We start from the raw sequence: 22,735 nt of genomic DNA, 5'->3' as shown, positions 1-22,735 counted from the left end.
CGAAAATCGTATATGCCCTTCCTATTCTCCCACCATTCCCTAGCTTGTCATGCATTCTTTCCAAAAATCGGGACTTTTTAAAAACGCTGCGGGACGCGGGACACATTGTTAAAAAGCGGGACTATCCCGCCAAAAGCGGGACGTCTGGTCTCCTTACACTGGGTTGCTTCCACCTTAGGACTACTGGACACAGTGATGCAATGAACACACAGATCTTGCTTGGTCTCTGCACTCACGTTTCCTAGATACAGCCCTCGGAGTGCAATCTCTGGGTCACATGGTAACTTGTACAGCAATCTGTTTTCTAGAGTGAGTGGCTGCACAATTTTACAGGCCCATCAACTATGTATACGGGCTGTGACTTCTCCATATCCCTGCCAACGTTTGTTTTTTCTGTTTTTGTTGACCTTAAGCTCTCCTAGTAGTATCTCATCTCTCTGAAGGGTACTGACACTGAGCATAGTTCCATATGATGGTGGCCATTGAAAGTCTTTTTTGGTGAAATGTCTATTCAAGTACTGGCCTTTTTATCTTTGCCCATTCTATGACTGAGCCATTGGTCCTTTTTATATATTTTATTGGGGGCTCATATAGCTCTTATCACAATACATCCATGCATCCGTTGTGTCAAGTACATTTGTTGCCATCATCCTTTTCAAAACATCTTTCTACTTGAGCTCCTCATTTTCCCTCCCTCTTCATGAACCCTTGATAATTTATAGATCATTATTTTTTCATGTCTTACACTGACCGATGTATCCCTTCACGCACTTTTCTGTTGTCTGTCCCCCAGGGAGGGGATTCTATGTAGATCACTGTGATTGGTTCCCCCATTCTCCCCCCACCTTCCCCTCCTGCTATCGCTACTCTAAATATAGGTCCTGAGTGGAGTATCTGTCCTGGATTCCCTGTGTTTGCAGCTCTTATCTGTACCCATGTCCAGCCTATTGGTTCTTTTATAAGTGGCTGGAGTTTTTATGTATTTTGGTTATAGGACTCTTGTTGTACCAAAGATGCCTTTCTCGGGGCAACTAGCAATCCCAGTCAGCAGCTTTCAGCACCAACGAGTGGTGGAGCAGACAGACTAGAACACTCTCCAGGAGGTGTTTTGTGGGTCTGAGACCTCTGTGGTGGGGTGCACAGGGAGGTAGGGAAAGTGACTAAGAGAGACCACTCCACAGCAGGGGGTTTTCTGCAGCAAAAGTAGGCTTGAAACCAACCATGTCTGGGTGGCAGCGGTGCAAACACATTTCAAATGGACCTCTGGGGAGGCCTGCCATGCTGATTGTATGGAAGAAGCGTGGGATCCTGTCTTTGGGTACTGGCGAGGGTTGTGGTGGTATTGGGGGGGGGGGCACATTCCCAGCTCACAGTAGCCAGCAGCCTGCATGTTCCGGGTGGGGAGTGGAGGTTGGAGAGGCAGATTTCCCTACTGGCGCTTGCTTGCCTGTAGTTCCCTGTTGCTTTCCCCGACTCTGGCTCAGCTCAGCCTCCGGTGGTCTTTCTTGTTGCACTGGTGAGTAGAGGGTCAGAACAATGGTGTGTTCACATTGGCATCTTCCCACAAGAAAACCCAATTGATCACATTTTTAAAAATAAGCGGGGGAGTGCATGGGGCATGACTCAGGACTCACTGCCATCAAGTCAATTCCCACTCAAAGTGACTGTAGGAGGGTTTCTGAGACTACTGATCCTTTACAGGTGCAAATAGCCTCCAGTCTCCTTCAAAGTGGCTGGAGGTGTGAACCACAGACCTAGTGGCTAGGCAGCCCCACATTTCCCTGACAGGCCCACGAGAGCTCTTTAAGGCTTCATTCGACTTTTTGTTAGAGGAGAGGGAAAAAGAAGAAATCAGGAAGAAGGGAAAAGCAGAATTAGGATGAAGGAAAGTCTGAGCAGGAAAGGCAGACAGGGACCCACGGCCCCAGGGAGGGGTGCTCACAGGTGGGAAGACCAGGGAAGAGGGAAGCCCAGCAGCCCAGAAACGGGACCCTAAGCTGTGGGAGGATGAAAAAGTTGGTGTCAGAAGAAAGATTTAAATTAAGCAAGGTCTGTCATGAGTGGAGAGAGGGATCGAAACTTAAAATGCCCTTTTAAAAGCTGCAGTCTCCCCCTCCCCCGAAAAGAATTTGTTCCAAAGGACGACATTGACTCTGCAGCTATGGGAGATGGACATATTTGATCAGAGCACACGGGAGCAGATGAAGGGGCAGGAGGAGAGAGTGGAGCACAGCCTGGCCCACCAGGCCGTGATGATGATGTTCCTGAGTAGAGCAGCCAGTCCACAGAGAGAACAACATGGCTGGCCCTACTATGAGACATGATGCCCCTCAGTGACTAAGGGCGATACAGGGGACAGCACCGGAGACACAGTGTGGGAATTGCACCTGACCTGACCCCACCACACCGAGGCAAATCACTGGGGGAGTGCAGCGGAACAGCAAGGGAATGGAGTGGCAAGGTCCCCAGGGAATGCTGAAAGTGGACTTTGGGGCCAGGGCGTGGTGCCCCAACAGACTGGACTGGAAAATGCTCCTAAGGGCCAGCAAACGATCCCTGAACTAACTACAAGCTTTTCTCTTGTGAACTGTTTTGTTCTGTTCTTTTACAGTGGTTTGTTTTGGTTGTTTTATTGTCTGGTTGTATACTGTTGCTTTGTTTTCCTCTGTCTAGTTTTCGTGCATGTTAGTGACTCCACAGGTCTGTCTGAATAGGACAGGCTGGATGAACTATCTGGATGAAAAACAACGGGACCGACAGTTCCGGGGGGACTTGGGGTGGGGGGGTAGGGGGGGTAAGGAAGTGGTGTTAACAAACCCAGGGACAAGGGAAAAACATGGGACCCCAAATGGTAGAGAAGGGGGAGTGGCAGGCCTGGTGGGAAACGATCAAGGGTAAGGTTGCTTAGAGAAGAGGTATACTCTAGCCCAGGTGGCGATGAAGCATGGTGGTAGGGCAGGAGGAAGGTCAAGGGAGATGGAGGAAAGAGCTAGGAGTCAAAGGGCATTCATGGAGGTCTAGACAAAGACATGTACATGCAAATATATATAGGAGGATGGGGAAATAGATCTATGTGTCTATATTTATAGGTCAAGTATTAAGGTGGCGGAAGGACCTTGGGCCTCTACTCAAACACTCCCTCAATGCATGAATACCTTCTTTTATTAAATTGGAACTCTATGATGCTCACTCTCCCAACACAACGGCTGGAGCCAAAGTGGGTGAACAAGTAAATGTGGTGAAGAAAGCTGATGGTGCCCGGCTATCAAAACAGATAGTGACTGGGGTCTTAAAGGCTTGAAGATAAACAAGCGGCCATCTAGCTCAGAAGCAACAAAGTCCACATGGAAGAACACACCAGCCTGTGTGATTGAGTGGTCCCAAAGGGATCAGTTACCAGGCATCAAAGAACAAAAAATCATATCATTGACTGCACACCTCCATGATAGGATCGCTGAAGACAAATGGGTGCATAAGCAAATGTGGTGAAGAAAGCTGATGGTGCCCGGCTATCAAAAGAGATAGTGTCTGGGGTCTTAAAGGCTTGATGGTGAACAAGCGGCCATCTAGCTCAGAAGCAAATAAGCCCACATGGAAGAAGCACACCGGCCAGTGCGATCACGAGGTGCCCAAGGGACCAGGTATAAGGCATCATGCAAAAAAAAAAAAGATATAAGTGTGTGTATGTATGTGTATATATGTGTATATGTATATATGTATGTGTATATATGTATATATATATCATATTAAATGAAGGGGGAAGTGCAGAGTGGAGACCCAAGGCCCAAGTGTCGGCTAATGGAGATCCCCTCATAGAGGGGTTTAGGAGAGGAGATGGGTTAATTAGGGTGTGAGGTAGTATCGATGAAGAACAAAGCTTTCCCCCAGATCCTGGATGCTTCCTCCCCCCAACTACCATGATCCGAATTCTACCTTGCAGGGCTGGATAGGACAGAGGCTGTACACTGGTACATATGAGGGTTGGAGGTACAGGGAATCCAGGGTGGATGATACCTTCAGGACCAAGGGTGTGAGGGACGATGCTGGGAGAGTGGAGGGTGAGTGGGTTGGAAAGGGGGAACTGATTACAAGGATCCACATGTGACCTCTTCCCTGGGAGAGGGACAGCAGAGAAGGGGGGAAGGGAGACTCCAGATAGGGCAAGATATGACAAAATAACGATGTATAAATTACCAAGGGCATATGAGGGAGGGGGGAATGGGGAGGGAGACGGGGGGAAAAAAAGAGGACCTGATGCAAGGGGCTTAAGTGGAGAGCAAATGCCTTGAGAATGATTGGGGCAGGGAATGTATGGATGTGCTTTATACAATTGATGTATGTATATGTATGGATTGTGGTAAGAGTTGTTTGAGTCCCTAATAAAATGTAAAAGAAGAAAAGAGAAAAAAATGATTAGGGCAAAGACTGTACAGATGTGCTTTACACAACTGATGTATGTATATGTATGAACTGTGAAAAGAATTGTATCAGCCCCAATAAATTGTTAAAAAAAAAAAAAAAAAGCTGCAGTCTCTCTACCAGTCCGTGAACTAAGAGGCCTCCGTTTCCAGGCTCAGCTGTCCCCTCTCCCTGCCTCTGCTCCTGGGGTGCACTCTGGGAAGACGGGCCATCATGAGAGGCCATCCCGAGACCTCACCAGACCCTATGGCTTCAGGGGACTGGGGGTGGCACACTCCTGTAGGCCCAGACTCAGTGCATTTAGGGCCAGTCCCCCTGTTCAGGATGGCCAGTTTGGCCCTCTCTGCCTTGCTCTCTCAGAAACACATGACCACAGAGCGATGCCTCCAACTCTGGTCGGCACCAAGAAATCCTTGCAGAATTGAACCCCAATAGGTAACTGAAAGGTGGCCGTGAAAAATTCTAACCGGTCAAGTGCAAGTGAGATGCTCTCCTTTCCCTCCCACTAGTCAACCAGCGTCACAAAGAGACCCGATGCTGGACACGATGGACGGATTCATGGATTGTGATAAGAGCCCCCAATAAAATGATTAAAAAACAAACAAACAAAAAGGGCTCCCGAGGCTGCCTGGCGCAATCAGTGGGAGATCAGGACCCTAAATCTGCCTTCGGCTCTCAGGCTGAACTGGAGGAGGGGTGGGGGAGCCTGCGCATTCACAATCATATAGAATATACAAGACAGACTGGAGATCTCTACTAGCAACCCCGGGAGAGAACCTGGGAGCTGGGCGGACCCAAGCCTATCCATGCGTCTGGCCACTACCTGGCCCCTGCTGCTTGAGCTATTTCCCAGCTTACCACACCCAGCCCTGCGCAGGGGAAGCCACCTAGCAGCAGGTCACCAGGTAACAGCAGCCTCCCTAGGGACTCCACGGGGACCAAATATACTAGGATGACAGAGATTTAGGTTTCGGCCTCTGCAATCCAGGTCTGGGAAGTGGAAATACAAAAGCAACAAAGACCCCAGTGGAAGGAAGGGTGGGCTGCCACCTCACCTCTTTTAAAAATCACATCAACCGGGGCCATGGCGAGACACTTTAGGCTGCGCTGCAGAGACCCTCTAAATAGCAAGGCACCAGTTGGTTGCCCTTGAGTGGATCCTGACACACAGCCAGCCCACGAGCTGCAGCAGAGATATGCCATCCATTGGGGTTAGCAGGCTCTGCCCTTTCAGAAGCAGGCCGCCAGACCTTTCTTTCGAGGAGCCTCTGGGTGGATTTCAACCACCAACCTTTGGGTTAGCCACTGAGTACTTAACCCTCTGCACCACCCGAGGCCCACACCCACGAGGCCGTCCGGCTTTGGGACGCTCTGGAATTCTCTCTCCAGTGTGGCTACAGGTACGTCAACAGAGCCCCGAAGTCCTCCCAGGCATCCCGCCTTCTTTCCCAGGCGCAGCACTCTCAAAGGAGAGGGCAGGCGTAAGTCACATGACACCCTTCATCCACGTTGGAGGCAGAATTCCCCAGACCTGGACACCAGACTCCCCCAGGGAAAGGGCCCCCAAGATATTCCTCCATATCAGTGTCAGTTGGGGGAGGGCTGGTGTGACGAACGGGTGGCCATCAGGGCAACGTCCCCAACCCGATCCTGGTTTCAGGCACAGATATGAAGGGAAAGGCTGTGCTTACCACCCATCCCCCCTTCAAAACACACAAGCAAACAGGTAAACAAAGCCAAGCCAGCAGGGTGGAGTCTGCAGTCTTAGCAAAGCTTCTTTAAGAACAATAAAGCCTCTTCTGTGTGGGCTTTGTTGCTTCTCAGCAAGATGGCCGCTTGTTTAACTTCAAGCCTTTAAGACCCCAGACCCAATCACTCTTTTTTAATCTTGATGTTCCTTTATTGGAGCAAGATTCCTGACCAGTGCAGTGATGTATTTTACTAAATAAGAGACCTGTGCAGAGAGATGACATACTATCCATCTAAACAAGTGTTGGTACACTTTACTTCTTTGATGGAATAGTTCCATTTATAGTTTTATACAACAAAAAGCTTTGAATTTTCCCAGGTTGGCCACTGATTCATTTTTGAAGGTGGCATCAATGTAGCTCCTATATTTTACAGCATTAAAAAGCTTATGCTTTAGGTAGCTTCTCAAAAGGGTATCTGCACAATGGCATTGAGTAGACTGAGCAGACTCCATCAATCTCACTCAGATCCACAGAAATGAGTCTCCTTTGATAGCTTTATTCTAATGAGCTGGTACTAGAGACCCAAAGAAAGTACTCGTAACCTGAGTTTCTCACCACCAACTAGGACTGTCTGAGGACAGGCCTGTCTTCTATGACACACATTACAGTGTCAGTTAAGACATGCCAGCAACTGCCTGTTGGTGGTGGCAGGCATTATTCATTATTACATCCAGGCAAATAAGGGCCCACTTTTAAAAACTGTCAAGTTGAGATAGAAATCAAGGGTACACACTAAGAAACAACAGATGACATATCTTCAATAGCTAGGCACCATCAACTTTCTTCACCACATTTGTATATGCACCCATTTTGACTTCAGTGGTCAGGTCTGGAAGGTGAGCATCAGAGTGCCAGGTTATTAGAACAAAGTGTTCTTGTGTTGAGGGTAGACTTGAGTAGAGGCCCAATGTCTTTCTGCTACCTTAATACTTAACATATAAATATATGCACATAGACCTAGCAGGGAAGCAACAAAGCCCACATGGAAGAAGCCCACCAGCCCGTGTGACCATGAAGTGTCGAAGGAATCAGGTATCAGAAAACCCCAAACAATCATATCAATGCCAATGAGGGGGGGATCTGAGTAGAGACCTAAAGCCCAAAGATAGACAACTGGACATCCCCTCACAGAAGGGTCACAAGGAAGAGACGAGCCAGGCAGTGTGCAGCATAACCCCGACTAACCACACAACATTCTTCTAGTTCAGTGGTTCTCAACCCTCCTAATGCCATGACCCTTTCATACAGTTCCACATGTTATGGTGACCCTTAACCAAAAAATTATTTTCGTTGCTACTTCATAACTGTAATTTTGCTACTGTGATGAATCGGGTGACCTCTTTGAAAGGGCCGTTCAACCCCCAAAGGTGACTCAAGGTTGAGAACCACTGTTCCAGTTCTTCAATGCTTCCTAGCCCCCCACTATCATGACCCAAGTTCTACCTTACAAATCCGGCTAGACCAGAACATGTACACTGGTACAGATAAGAGCTCCAATACATGGAATCCAGGGCAGATAAACCCCTCAGGAATAGTAATGGGAGTAGTGATACTATAAGGTAGGGGAAAGGTGGGGGAAGAAGGGGGAGAAAGAGGGAACCGATCACAATAATCAACCTATAACCGCCCCAAGGGGGACGAACAACAGAAACATGGGTGAAGGGAGACAGATGATGTAAGAAATGAAAATAATAATAATTTATTGATGTACATATGGATTGTGATAAGATTTATAAGAGCTCCTAATAAAACTATTTTTTTTAAATAATAATAATCTATAATTTATCAAGGGGTCACAAGGTTAGGAGGATGGGGAAGGGTGGGAAAAAAGAAGAGCTAATATCAAGAGCTCAAGAAGAAAAAAATGTTTTGGAAACAAAGATGGCAACATATATATAAATGTGCTTGACACAATTAGTGTATGGATTGTTTTAAGAGCTGTAAGAGCCGCCAATAAAATGATTTATATAAAAAGAAAATGAACAATAATGTTATACTTGATCCAAGGAGTGGAAGGCTACTGGCAACCATCTTTCTACAGAGAAAGCTAGATTTCTGGAGTCATAGGATGAGGCTGGGTGCTGGCCAGAGCTGAGGACAGTTGGTTTCTGAGCCCCAAAGCAGAAGCATCCGTAGAAATCATTCGGTCAGGCAGCAGCGCTTCCCAGGGATTCCCACTCAATGTGAATGCGGGTGCAGGAGGGTGTGGGGGGTGGGGGAGCATAAGGGAAGTTACCTTCGGAGAAGCTGGTAGTGAATCAAACACTGCCAACTAAATACATCAAAAGTCAGCAAAAAAACACACAATCATCACTTAGGCAGAACCCTCAGTTTACAGGCCAGGAAACTGGGGCCCAGAGCAGTGAAGCCCCCCGCCCTTCCTCCCTACATCTCTTGGCTTCCCCAGGAGCCCATCCAGTTCTCTGTCTTGGCCACAGCTGCTCAGGCACCACGGAAAGGCACTCATGGTGCCCTGCTGCCCTCCTACCTGCAGACAGAGTGGCAGTTGAGGGCTCCTGCTACAGCTACCCGGGGAGTGGACCTTCTGGAGTTTCCAGAGGAAGGTTGACTGGTAAGGGGTCCTTCCTGATGGATGCCTGTATGAGAGCCTGGGAGCCATGCCAGGCATGTCCTAGGCACCTCCTCCCTCGACATCCTGAAGATCAAGAGAGGCTTTGGCTGCTAGGAACCAGCTGCACCACCAGGCCCAGGTGAGTACTCTCTCCTTAGACAATCTCTACCCAAAGCCCACTCTCCTCCTTGGCCAGAACAAAGTTTCACAACTTGGAGCCCAGGAGTCAGCCCTGAATGAACACCAATAGGCATCCCATGGGTTGGAAATAACCAGCCTGGTTTCCCAGAGGGCCAGTCAAGGCCCTTGGACTGACATGTAGGGGCCTTGTAAAGGACACACTGTATGCCTGCCTCCATGGGCTTCCATTCTTTAAGCAAATTTGATGAAATTTATGTTTCTTAACCATTCATATCCCACGTCCCAAATCATTACGTGTTAGTCTTTTCACAGGAGAATGCTCAGGCTCTTTGTTTGGTTGGCAGCTCTGATGAGAGATTTGCCAGGGACACGTGGGAGAACGTAGGTGCCTAAATTACCCATGGACTTCATCTTTCTTTTGGGTGTAGGAACATTGGGGACTTGGCTGAGTTACAGACCTCTTGGGTCATGTGACAACTCAAGGGTCCCCAAAATGCTTCTCCATCTCACACGGGGAGTGTGTCCAAGTCTCAAGGTACTAGGATCCGCCTCTGGACTCAGCACAGAACTTGACCTCTCAGGACCCAGGGCCCTCTTCAAAGTGGGGAGAGGTCCTCAGCCAGCACCAGAGACCCAGAGCCAGCTCTGACCTGACACACACGCCGCAGCCCACGCAATTCTACCCCACTCAAGCCGAAAGCTGAGTCACTGCCTGAACATCCGCCACTGGCAGTGGCCAGAGTTAGGGCATTCTCAAGGCCCATTTTAACCAAATTCACGGCATGGGCGCTTTGACTGATTGTGAGTTCATTTTCACTTCCCCTTTCATTGGCTCTACCTCCAGCATGACCTCAGGAGGGCTGGATCCACCCTGACAGCCAGTTTGCTACGGAGGAAGAACAAGCTTCCAGTCACTAAGTCACAGTGTTAGATTGAGACGCTGTTGGAGGGACCCCTGCCCCCATTCCCAGGCCCATACAACATAGTCCAGTATTTTAAAACTGACCTCAATGCAGGGCTAGAAGCATGATGAGCACCTCGTGGATTACAAAGCCACGTGGTCACTAGAAGGCCACTAGAGAGGGCTGGGAGACAAACCTAACCCACCGCAGTTCGTTCAACCCGCGTCCTCACCTAGAATGTAAGCCTGGGGCAGCAGCTCCGTGTGCTTGGTTCACCGCCTCTTCCTAGTGCCCACACATGCCCTAACAGTCACTCAGCAAATGTCTGCTAAGTGGTGGGGTGAGTTGATGGTAGCCCCTGGATCATGCCACCTGTTATGCTCAGGCAGACGTGCTGGAGAAATGGGAAGAGCAAGAGCCAGAAAAGTGGGTTCAATCCCAGCTCTGCACGACCAGCTTTGTAACTGTGGGCAAGTGACTTCTGGAACCTCCTGTTTCCCTCAAGAGTGGGGTTCAGGAGCCACCCTGACTGAGGGAGTGTATGTCCGCCCACCATGCAGTGCTGGCCCATAGCAGGTGCTGGAGAAACGGACGGACGGGCGGATGCTTTGGGGTGGCCGCTCTCCCTCCTCTTGCTCGGCATGTTGGGGCACTCTGCCCTCAGGGTCTGCACACACTGGAAAGAGAGAACTTTGGAGGAAACGTGGAGAGAGATGGTTGACCACTGACTAAAATTCCACTTGGGGACTTTTGTCTGCATTAATCTCTTCCGGGTTCTCACCCATGACTGAGTTCTTAGAATCTGTTAGTTCTTCTTGGAGGAGAGCAGTGGGATTACAGGAAACAGATACTTTTTTCCTCACTGTTTTGGTGATGTTTACACATACAAGCATGGTGGAAAAAGATGAATTACAGATACACATGTGCAGTGGGGGGAGGAAAACCTATGTGGCGGGGCCAGCTGCCTGGCCGACAAGAGTGGGACCCTCCCAGGGCCCTGGTGGTGAAGATGAGTAAACTTCCAATTCCAGTCAAATGGATTCCCCTAGACAGCTCCTGGTGGCCCAGTGGCTACATGTCGGGCAGCTAACTGCAAAGTCGGCAGTTCGAACTTTCGACTCCTGCAAACAAACAGTTACAGTTCTGTAAACTCCTACAGGGTCGCGACGAGCCGGCATCGGCCCGAGGACAGTGAGAATTAGTTGGCCTGCTCCCTTACGCTCCTGCCTCAGATGGAAGTTCCAGGGCGTTCACTTTGAGCGAGCCGCACTGAGGAGGAGGGCAGGTTGGGAACAAAAGTTCACACAAAGTACCCCAGCCCGCTGGCTGGGTGCAGACTCCACAGGGGAGAGCAATGAGCCCAGCCTGGTCACATCCCTGGATTTGCTGCGGCACAGAGAGAGCGCTGAGAAACCCGCTCCACTAGCAGCAAGGCTACCCCGAAAAGTCTGTCAGCCCAAGAGAGAAAAAGGCCGGATGCAGCCACACTATGCCCTTGCCGTGATGGTGACTGATGCCTACAGTAAGCATGTAGACCAGAGAGGGAACCAGGGCCCCGCCATGAAGCCCACCTGGTGGCCAATATGGCTAACAAGCTTTTCAGGTCACGGCAGATTTTTCAACAGTATGGACTACCTTCGACACTGCGCTGCAGCTGGATGAGTTTTGAGAGGGCACGGCAGCAGGAACCGAGCAGGCTGCATCTGACACTCTGGAGCATTACCAGTGGCCGTGAACACAAAGTCGGCTGTAGTCCACCTCGTTTGACCAGGTGGCCAGGCGCGGCCAGATGGTGACCTGTTTCTGTCTAGCCCCAGGTGCAGGTGAGCTTTCTGCCTGACTGCAAATCATTAAATGGGGCCTATCCAGGTTGATGTGCTTGGACCAAGCCCAGGGTAGGCTGTGATGGGACAAAAGGGCCACAGTGTCACCAAGCTTCAAACAATGAAAGCTGGTGTCAGAGAAGCATGCAGCAAAAGGAGAAGCGTGTGTGAAAGTTGAAGAGTCTGGGCTTTCCAGCAGCGCTTACCACTTCTCTACTAGAGTCTAGTTCAGGCCCGGGTGGGGCTGCGCACGGGGTCAGGAGCTGGCTGTGGGCCCCACTCTCGTGGTGCCTTGGCCGGGACCTGCAGGGCTCTCCCAAGCTTGGCTAACCCAAAAGATCAAACCCACCCATTGCTGTCAGGCTGCTTCTGCCTCAAGGTGACCTCTGCTGTGATACGTGGCTTTTCTGGCTGGTTCTCTTCAGGGTTACAGACCCCGAGACCTTTCCTAGGTGGCAGCACTTCGGAGGTTTACAAGGCATTTACATCACCCAGAAACCACGCTACCCCCTTAGGCTGGAGTAGATCCTGGCTCGCAGGGACAGAGCTCACGTAGGCCACAGCAGAAGTGGCTCATGGGTTTCCAAGGCTGTCAATCATCACAGAAGCAGACCGCCACATCTTTCTGCCTCGGACCAGATGGGGGCTGGTTAACTGCCAACCTTTTGGCTAGCAGCTGAGGGCTTACCCACTGCGCCACCAAGTTTGCTTTGGGGACTGTACTAGGCTGCCTGTTCTGTGGGAGCGAGCCAGCTGCTGTCTCCCCTGCCCATATTAGATCACAGAAGGGTGGGAAGCAGTGAAGGGAAGGAACGCGATCCTTAGCATGTCAGTCAGTCTATGCCTATGTATGTAGACAGCTCCTCCCACAGATCTGTGCACTGGTAACTCTGCTCAGCACCTTTAAAACTCTTCCCAGTTTTCCTGTGATATCAGAGAGAACAAATTCTTTTTTGAATCATTTTATTGGGGGATTGTACAATTCTTATCAGTGTAAGACATGACAAAATAATAATAATTTATAAATTATCAAGGGTTCATGAGGGAGGGGGAGGAGAGGGAGGGGAAAAATGAGAAAGAATTCTTGATCGAAATCAAATAGTCACTGTAATTCCCACATATATCTGCCAGGCCCTGTCCAGAAGCAAGTCATTCCCAGTAGATTTTTAGTATACTGGCAGAGCAGTAGGAAAAATGAGATCAAAACCACCAGGCGGTGGAAGTGTAACAGCTGTAGCTCACTCATATGCCTGCTCAGCACACGATGTGCCTGGTCAGAAACAGAACCTCTTTTTACCTAGGCCTGCCCGGATAGGGTGGGTGGTCGGCCTGGGGGTCTAGAGCATCTAAGAAGCTTCATTAAGATTCATTTACCTAAAGGACATTTTGAGAGGTCTAAATACAGGCATGAACATATATAAATACATTTATATACAATGATAGGGACATAGATCAATGTACATATACTTATTTGTTAAGTATTAAGGCAGCTGATGGACATTGGGCCTCTACTCAAGTACTCTCACAATACAAGAATACTTTTTTCTAACAACCTGGCATTCTGTGATGCTCACCTTCCCTGACACAACAGCTGAAGACAAAATGGGTACATAAGCAAGTATGGTTAAGAAAGCTGATGGTGTCAAAAGATAGAGTATCTGGAGTCTTAAAAGATAAATAAGCGGCCTCTAGTTGAGAAACAAAAAAGCGCACATGGAAGAAGCACATCACAAGGTATTGAAGGCATCAGGTATCAGGCATCAAAAACCCAAAACAAAAAATCATATATATGTGAATTTGGGGGGGCGGGTGGGGTGGAAACCCAAAGCCCAACTGTAAAACAATTGGACATCCCCTTACAGAAGGGTCACAAGGAAGAGATGAGCTAGTCAGGGTACAGTAAAGCACTAATGAAACACACAACTTTTCTCTAGTTCTTTAATGCTGTACCCCCTACTCTCATGACCTGCCCAATGCTACCTTACAAATCAGCTAGATCAGAGCATGTACACTGGTACAGACAACAGCTGGCAATACAGGAAATCCAAGACAGATAAACCCCTCAAGACCAATAATGAGAGTTGTGATACCAGGAGGGGAAAGGAAAGGTTGGTGGGAGAAAGGGAGAACCAATCACAGTGATCTATATATAACCCCTTCCCAGGGGGACAGACAACAGAAAAGAGGGTGAAGCGAGACAGTGGTGGTGTAAGACATGAAAAGAACTATAATTTATAAATTATTAAGGGATCATGTGGGAGAGTTGGGGAATGAGCTGATACCAAGGGCTCAAGTAAAAAGAAAATGTTTTGAAAATGATGGCAACATATGTACAAATATGCTTGACACAATGGATGGATGGATTGTGATAAGAGTTGTAAGAGCTCCCAATTTTTAAAAAAGCCCCCAATAAAATGATTTTTTTTAAATGATGATGGCAACATATGCACAAATATGATTGATATAATTGAGAAATGGCTGATTGGTTTTAGGAGCTATAAGAGCCCCAAATAAAATGATTTTAAAAAGAAGTGATTTTCCCCCCCTGCCAAAAAAAAATATTCATTTACCCTGCTGTGGATTGAATTGTCTCCTCAAAATTTGTGTTGTAAATCTGAACCCCTATGTCTGGGCCATAATCCCACTTGGGAATGGGCTTTCTTTGTGACAGTATTGATGCCGTGTTAAGGTGGGGTGTGTTTTACGGCTACTGATTCTGCGCTGCAGAAGAGATTAAGCAGGCAGCTGAGAAGCTGGGACGGGGGCGGGGGGGTGGGGGGAGATGCCAGGCGGTAGGAAGTCCATCGAGGGACAGAAGCTGAAGAGACCAAGACCTTGCTCGAGAGCCAGCAGAGGGAGTAGGCTTTCCTCTGGAGCCAGCACCCTGGTGGTGGGCTTCTACCCCTAAACTGTGAGGAAATTCACGTGGCTTGTTAAAAGTCACCCACTCAAGACAATTCGAGGACAGCAGAAGCAATAAGGCCCCTACTTACCAGCTGCTGACGTGCCAGCCCCAACTCAGGGGACCCCATCCCCTGGGTGCCCGTGTCAAACTGAGCTCTAAGGGGTTTCCATGGCAGATATCTGAAGCAGATTGGCAGGCCTTTCTTCTAAGGTCCTTCTGGGTGACCTGAGCCTCCAGCCTCTTTCATCAGCACCATCCAGAGGCAGCGGGAGGGAGAACAGACGCCTCTTACTTTTTATTCTATAGATGTCGGGGATATTTGTGCGTTTTTAGAAACAATAGCTTCCTACTCAAAGATGGGGCTTTCTATTCCCAAGAGAGTTACGGTCTTCGAAACTCAAATGGGGCCAGTTCTAGCCTGTCCTCTGGGGTGGCTATGAGGCAGCATGGACTCGATGGCAGTGAGTGGCACGGGGCTGCTTTGTGATGATTTTCACTGTGATCCTGGGTTGTGTTCCTTGCGTGACACAAGGTGGGTCCCTTAAGGAAGACTTCCCTCTGGCCTTCTCCCAAGCAAACTCCCCTGCCCCTCTTGCCTGTCTCTGTAACACTTACCACCACCTGAAGTTACCTTTTTATTTTGTTGGTTGGTTGGTTTTGACTATCACCATCTTGGCCTGGAATGTCTGAAAGAGAGGGTGAGCCCTTCCCCGCCTCAGGTACTTCACCTCCTGCTCCTGGAACAGCACCCACACCTAGGAGCGGCTTGGTCAAAAGCATTTCTGGGTAAATAAGAACACGGGTGCTTGGTGGGCTTTCCGAGTCCCTGTATTCATTCCACAAGTAGCCTGGTGGCACAGTGGGTGACATGGCCGAACTCACCGGCCACTCAGCTCAGAGGGAGGATGGTGACACTTGCTGCTCAGATCTGCAGCCCCAGTCCCCACACGGGCCGCTGGGAGTGGGCACGGCTGTGAAGGCAGGGTTTGGTTTGGGGATGCATGTATTCCACAGGCCTGATATGACATGCAAGAAACATAGGTAGTGGTTTGGGAGGGAGGGGAAAAACTGAGGAGTTGATGCCAGGGGCTTAAATGGAGAGCAAATGTTTTGAGAATGACGAGGGCAATGAATGTACAGATGTGCTTTACACAATTGATGTAGGTATGGATTGTGAGAAGAGTTGTATGAGCCCCCAATAAAATTATTTTTTTTTAAGTTGTATGAACCCCCAATAAATGATTTTAAAAAAGAGTAAATGTCTAGGGAAAAAAAAGAAATATAGTTAGTGTAGAAGGCTAGCTAATTCTAAGAGTGAGCACAGGGACTTCTCTATGAGAACGGTCACTCGTCCACTCTGGTGAGGGCTTTTGTGCACACAAGCAGGTACACATGGGGGTGAGGGGGAAAATATCGTAACAAAATGATAGAAACCGTTCTTGAACAAAAACATGGAACTGTGAGGCCATTTCTCGCCATACCCGCCTCCCCCCCAGGTCCACACCCTTCTGCGGCAGGGGGTGCTTCTCTCTCCAGCCCTGCCCCCAAACGTCTTTCATTCCCACGGCACCTGACAACGGTCTGGGCATCCTCAAGGGACTCGCGCTGTGTCCCTCTTAATGGGGTCCTGCCTTTCTTCGAGCGCTGGGAGGAAAAAGGTGGAGGGTGCACGGAGGAGGGAAGGGCTCCCAGTGAAACTCGCACAGGACAGCTCTTGAGTAAGTACACTGTCATAATGGGAAAAAATTCCTCGGCATAGCTTTCTGGGCCTTTTTCTCATCAAGGGAGCTTTCCATTTTCTTAAAACTGCTTCCAAGTAAGTCCCCACGATTACGCTCTACCCTTTGAGAAATCTATCCAGATTATCCTGGTGGAATTCAGAAAAACCAGTGACCACCACTCTCTGAGCTGCTCTCCGTGACTTTAGCTGGCCCACTAGATCCCGTCACAAGCCACCTTTGAAGGCACCCAAGGAGCCCAAGACAAGTGCATTACCGAGAACTTGCTTACCCACTGATTGCAGAGACAGTTCCAACTGTTTCTAATTAGACATTTCTCAATACGGTTTGTCTGGAATAAACCCGTGCGTGGATGAGCTGCAACTCTAATGGCAATACTTTTTGATTCACCATGTACACTTGTCCAAAGCTATCCTTCGCCTCCACGGATGAGACAGGCTTGTACGACAAGGTTTTATGTCAAGGAGGCTAACGGATCAGCAAACTATAGCCTGTGGGCTGGACCCAACCTGATAACTGTCCTTGTCAATAAGGTTTTATTTGAACCCAGCCATACCCAAACGTTTATGGATTATCTGTGGTTGCTTTTGACTCACAAGAGAAGCGGGTAGTTGTAACAGAGACTGTATGGAACAAAAAGCCTAAAATAGCTACTAGATGACCTTTGAAGAACAAGTTTGCCAAACTCTGAATTTAAAGAAACAGAGAAGGGTGGTACTAAAAGATTTTCACTTGCCCCAGAAGAGATGTCTTATAGGAGCCCTGGTGGTATAGTGGTTACCTGTTGGGCTGTGATCTGCAAGGTCAGCAGTTCAAAACCACTAGCAGCCTCGAGGGCGAGAGACTGGGCTTTCTACTCCTGGCACAGGTTCAGTCTCAGTTTCAGCCACAGGCGGTGGCTCTGAGTCAGCGTGGACTCGATGGCAGTGAGTCTGCTTCTGGAGAACTGAAGTATGGAAGGCAGGCAGGCAAGAACCTGTACACCAAAGTTCATTGGTTGCAGTACTTTTCAACATAGCCCTAAGGGTCCCAGGAGCTACCTGCAAGTCTGCTGAAAGATGAATGGATGAAAACAAAGGTGGCCCACAGGTACCATGGACTATTGGGAGGAGAGAGTGGAGCACAGCCTGGCCCACCAGGCCGTGAGGATGATGTTCCTGAGTAGAGCAGCCAGTCCACAGAGAGAACAACATTGGCTGGCTCCACTATGAGACATGATGCCCCTCAGTGACCAATGGTGCTACAGGGGACAGCACCGGAGACACAGTGTGGGAACTGCACCTGACCTGATCCCACCACACCGAGGCAAAGCACTGGGGGAGTGCAGCGGAACAGCAAGGGAATGGAGTGGCAAGGTCCCCAGGGAATGCTGAAAGTGGACTTTGGGGCCAAGGCGTGGTGCCCCAACAGACTGGACTGGAAAACACTCCTAAAGGCCAACAAACGACCCTTGAACTAAAACAAAACAAAAAAAGAACACTTTGCTCTAATAACCTGGCATTCCATGATGCTCACCTTCCCAACATGACCGCTGTAGACAAAATGGGTGCTATGGTGCCCGGCTAGGAAAAGATATAGCATCTGGGGTCTTAAAGGCTTGAAAATAAACAAGCAGCCATCTAGCTGAGAAGCAACAAAGCCCACATGGAAGAAGCACACCAGCCTGTGTGATCATGAGGTGACCATGGGATATGGTATCAGGCACCAAAGACCCAGAACAAAAAATCATATCAACGTGAATGAGGGGGAGTGCGGAGTAGAGACCCAAAGCCTATCTGTAGACAATTGTACATCCCCTCACAGAAGGGCCACAAGGAAGAGACAAGCCAGTCAGGGTACAGTATAGCACCGTTGAAATACACAACTTTCCTCTAGCTCTTTAATGCTTCCCTCCACCACCCCCACTACCATGACCCCAATTCTACCTTACAAGTCCAGCTAGACCAGAGCATGTACATGAGTACAGATAAGAGCTGTAAACACAGGGAATCCAGGACAGATAGTCCCCTCAGGACGGATATTGAGTAGGGTAAGGGGAAGGTTGGAAAGAAAGGGGGAACCAATCACAATGATCTACATATAACCCCCTCCCTGGGGGACGGACAACAGAAAAGTGGGTGAAGGGAGACATCGGTCAGTGTAAGACATGAAAAATTAAAAATAATTTACAAATTACCAAGGGTTCATGAGGGAGGAAGGGCGGGTGGGGAAGGGAGAGAAAAAAATGAGGAGCTGATACCAAGGGCTCAAATAGAAAGAAAAAATGGTTTGAAAATGACAATGGCTAAAAAAAAAATGACGATGACAACAAATGTATAAATGTGCTTGACTCAATGGCTGGATGTATGGGTTGTGACAAGAGCTATACAAGCCCCTAATAAGATGATTTTAAAAGGACATAATCCATGTCGCTGAGTTGTAGCAGTGGAAGCTGTGTTGGCAGAGGTTCTGGTGTGTACGTTTCACCACGCTTAAAAACCGGCAAACTATCTTCAACTGGGAAACTGCTGCGGAGTTCACAGAGGCAGTGCGAGTAATAATTATCTGCAACTAACCTTTACCTTCACCATGAAGTGGGTAGGAAGCCGGGGTGGTGAAGCGGATTCAGCACTGGCTCCACTCAACAGGAGGTCATTCGTCCAAATCTGCCAGCTGTTCTTTGGCAGTGAGACAGGCAGTCAGCTCCCTAAAGCTTTGTAGTCACTGGGATCCTGGGGAGCAGTGCTACTCCGCCCTTTGGGGTTCCTATGAGCCGGATCCACTTGAAGGCAGTTGTTTTCATAATGTGCGGGGTCCTGAGAGAAGTGCTTTAAATTATCAAATTGTCCTAAGTGATTTAATTTTGCTACACCACCATGAGTAGGCGCTGAGTGCTGAGGCGAATACTGGGGTTAGCTGTCACTGGGTCTGCCTGCACCTCATGCCCACCCTGTGGTATGTGAGGGTAGAACTGGGTGCCACAGGGTTTTCAATCACAAAGGACTGATCCCCAGGCGTTGTCTGGGAGTGTCTTTGGGTGGATTCTAAGTGCTGACCTCTTGGTTAGCAGCCTAGTGCTAAAGCATTCGTGGTTTGACTCAGCATACCCTTGGAAGCTAGTAAAGACCTGGTAGTGCTCCAGGGCCAAGATCATCAGGGATGACCCAGGATTCCAACCCTGCCCTGGGTCTGCGGCCCTCTGACGAGTGGTGCGTACCCTCTGCACCACCCAGCTCCCACAGAAAGCCTCTGCAGCCACAGCTAGCAGAGCCCGCAGCATTCCTCAGAACAGCGAAGTCCAACTGGCAACTTCCTGTGCTCCGACGCCCACCTGGCATCCCCACTTCCTTGGGGGCACTCAGCCTGTTCTTAGCTGAATGCTCACTTCTGTTTTTCTGAGGTCTTAAAGGCTTGAAGATAAACATAGCAATCTAGCAATGTTCAATTTAGCAATCTGCCAAGATCAGTTGAGCCCCAGACCTCTCTGAGGGCTTCCCCGTGCTCTACTTGATTTTTCCTTCTTCTGCCCCTTAGCCAATACACAAACAGCAGGCACAGAGACTCTGCCGATCCTGCACACTCAAGCAACGACAATCGCCGCTCCTCACAAACCCCGCTCGCCTGGAAACCACCGCCTCCCATCTCCTGGAGAAGATACTATTTGCCAGGACCACATGCCAACCCCAAATGCCAACATGGCCCTGGACTTACAAGGCACCCTGGTGCCATAGCAGGTATGGGCTTTTTGTATTGGGCATTTAACCACAAGGTCAGTAGTTCAAAACCACCAGCTGCTCTGAGGGGGAGAGATGAGGTTTTCTACACCTGTAAAGAAACCTACAGGGCAGTTCTGTCCTGTTCTATAGGGTCGCTATGAGTCAGGGTCAACTCAATGGCAGTGGGTTTGGAGCTTTGCATTTTGGTCTTGACTTTTCTCTTTTACTCCTTTCTCTTTCACTACTAACAAACCAGCAACTAAGGCTTGTTTTCAAAAGCTATGTGCTATTAAACCCCAACTCTCTCTGCTCGCCACCTTTCTCCCCGACCCCAAGACGCCTAACTCCATATCAGGACCCAGGTTCACTTGGGTTCAGGTGAGCCAGTAGCTGCTTCTCCCCTTTGGTGCACAGAGCACATTCACCATGAAGTTCATCCCCACAGTCTAGGTGTAAAAACTGCTCAACAACCCAACCCTGCTGGGGTTGGAGGGAGCAATTTGTGGAAGGGAGTGCCAGGGGGACTTCTGGGATGCTGGTCATGTCATTTCTTGATCTGAGTGATGGATACTCATCAAGCTGTACATTTGTGATCTGAACCCTCTTCAGGAAGCATGCTACAATTAAAAAAATAAACCCCAAGTCCCTTTAATGCCATTCTTTACAAGCACAGTAATGTACAATGGCTCTTTCTTTGCAGAAAGATACACATCATTTTTTGTTCCCATACAACATTCTTGGAAAAGAACCAGGAAAATCATTTTAGTAGTGGTGGGATGAAAGAAAAAGGCAGCTCTCGGGGTGCCGGTGTGACAGACTTTGGCGAGGCTCGGGTTCAAAGGCGAATCTAACCCCATGACCCTGAGCCCATTGCTATACCGCTGTCATAATGTAGATTCCCAGTCAAAGCAGTCCTCTGATTCAGAAAGCAAATGAATGTCATGATCCCCAAATTAGATCACCATTCTGGGAAGCACAGCCCAGGTAGGAAGGGGCTAACAGGCCCCTAGGGGCGGTGTGAAAAGGTGTTTAGAGGGTGTAGCTCTGGAGGCATCCGTAGACCCTGGGAAAGGGAGGGGCTGGCTCTAGCACACTTATAATACCACCACTTATTAAGACAAAACACCCCACATGCTGTACAGCACTCACAACACTTTGCATCCAGAGGAAGAAGCCAAGGCACGGGCAGGTTCAGGAACCTGTCCAAAGTTACAGGGCAGGAATTCAATTCAAGCACTCAGCCTCCCGCATCCGTGTCCTTAATAAGGAGGCTGGGCAGGCATGCCTTCGGTGAGGCTACATCCAAAACCAGGGTGCCAGCTCCGAGTGTGCAATTACATTTTTGTGGTGCAGTATCGCTCAATAAAACGTGCTTGCCCACACACGATATTCGGATTTTGACAGACAGTCTCATCTGCAGAACATATCTGTCCTCAGAAGATGCAGGCCAGCACAGGGTACAGAGGTGTGCAGGGACTTCCTCCTCATATTTGTGTGAAATCCAAAGACATGTTTGACGTACCCGAAGCCACCCTCGCCCAGACTAGATGCGAAGGGCAGCAGTCTTCCTTTCGCGCCCATTACGAAAGATGCATTGCTTTTGACCCAACGATTTGTTCACCCTGTACTCCTTGAGTAAGCAAAACTCAGAGCTATGGCATTAGCAAACCTCAGAAAACAAGATAAACAAAACTCTGTTGGATCTCCGCGGTGTTACCTTGAGCTGGACTAAATAGAGTCTTCTTTCCATCTTTCAACCTTCCTTCAGGCCTAACCATTGGTGTGGCCACCTGAGTTTTCAGAGAACATGAACTTTAAGGAAAGCTCAGTTTCCGACAAGCTAACTTGATCAGAATCGCATCTCCCGGCCCTGAGCGGCAACCACTGCTCCCTGCACTTGGGGGAAGACCTCTAGGCCAGCAAGCCCCACGCCACAAGGTGGTCGGGGTGTCACCAGAATCCACAGATCACCCCCTGAAAGGTCATTCCCGGGCACTGGAGGTTCTCAATCACAGTTCGGAAGGAAGCCTCTTGGAAACCGCCGGTACCGAGAGCGAGCTTGGCGGGGGCCTCCCCAGGCCGGGAGGCAATGGCTGCGGAACGCGGAGGAGGGGGACTGCTGGTTACCATCCGCCTGGCTTCACCCCGGGCACTTCCCCAGCGGCGGCCGAGGGATCCCGCGGGTGCCGGCGGAGCCCGCCCGAGGATGCGCTGCCGCTCGCGAGGTGCGGCTGGTGGAATGCGGGGCTCCGGCGGGGCACCCGCTCCTCACTGGCGAGGCGGGGTTCCAGGCCCTGGCTTTTGGAAGCGCTGAGAATGTGACCTTAACTTTGTTTTTAAAAATAGCTCCGAGGTTCCGCTTCCCCTCCAGCAACCCCGGGGCTCCAGGCGGCGGCTCGCCCCCAGGGTCGCGGCGGGGAAGGGCGGTGTCCCCGAGCCCGGGTGCCAGAAGGGACGCCCCCCCGCCCGCCGGCCGGGGAGCCGGAGTTAGGGGCGCAGGTGGGGCCCGGACCCCGGGCGACGAGCAGGCCCGCGGCGGCACTCACCTTCTTCACTGACAGCGAGATGTTCTCCAGGATCCGGTCCTTCACCTCCCGCGGCTCCATGGCTGCGCCGCCGCCGCCGCCCCGCCGCCTCTTCCCGCGCCGGGGGCCCGGGGCCGCCGCCAACCGCTGCCGCCGGCCGTGCGGGGACTCCGTCGTGCCGGCCGCGGGGCCCGGCGCCCGCCGCCCGGCCCTCGCCTCGCCCGGCCGCTCGCCCCGCCGCCTCGGAGCGCGGCCCGCGGGGA

The 22,735-nt window shown here is 49.9% G+C and overlaps 1 protein-coding gene across 3 annotated transcripts in view; it reads right to left on the bottom strand.

Annotated features, from left to right (window-relative positions):
• PLEKHM2 (pleckstrin homology and RUN domain containing M2) overlaps positions 1-22,735 on the bottom strand; it is a 44,745-nt gene extending 22,010 nt beyond the window's left edge. The window contains exon 1 of one of the 3 annotated variants that reach the window (XM_075550943.1): positions 22,494-22,735. In XM_075550943.1, coding sequence (XP_075407058.1) covers positions 22,494-22,553 — 60 coding nt within the window. In that variant the 5' untranslated portion in view covers positions 22,554-22,735. The remainder of the gene's footprint in view (positions 1-22,493) is intronic. The other 2 variants (XM_075550945.1, XM_075550944.1) reach the window with 2 other exon arrangements.

Source organism: Tenrec ecaudatus, chromosome 1 (assembly GCF_050624435.1).
Source record: "Tenrec ecaudatus isolate mTenEca1 chromosome 1, mTenEca1.hap1, whole genome shotgun sequence".
NCBI lineage: Eukaryota > Metazoa > Chordata > Mammalia > Afrosoricida > Tenrecidae > Tenrec > Tenrec ecaudatus.
This window is presented reverse-complemented; position numbering and strand designations above follow the sequence as displayed.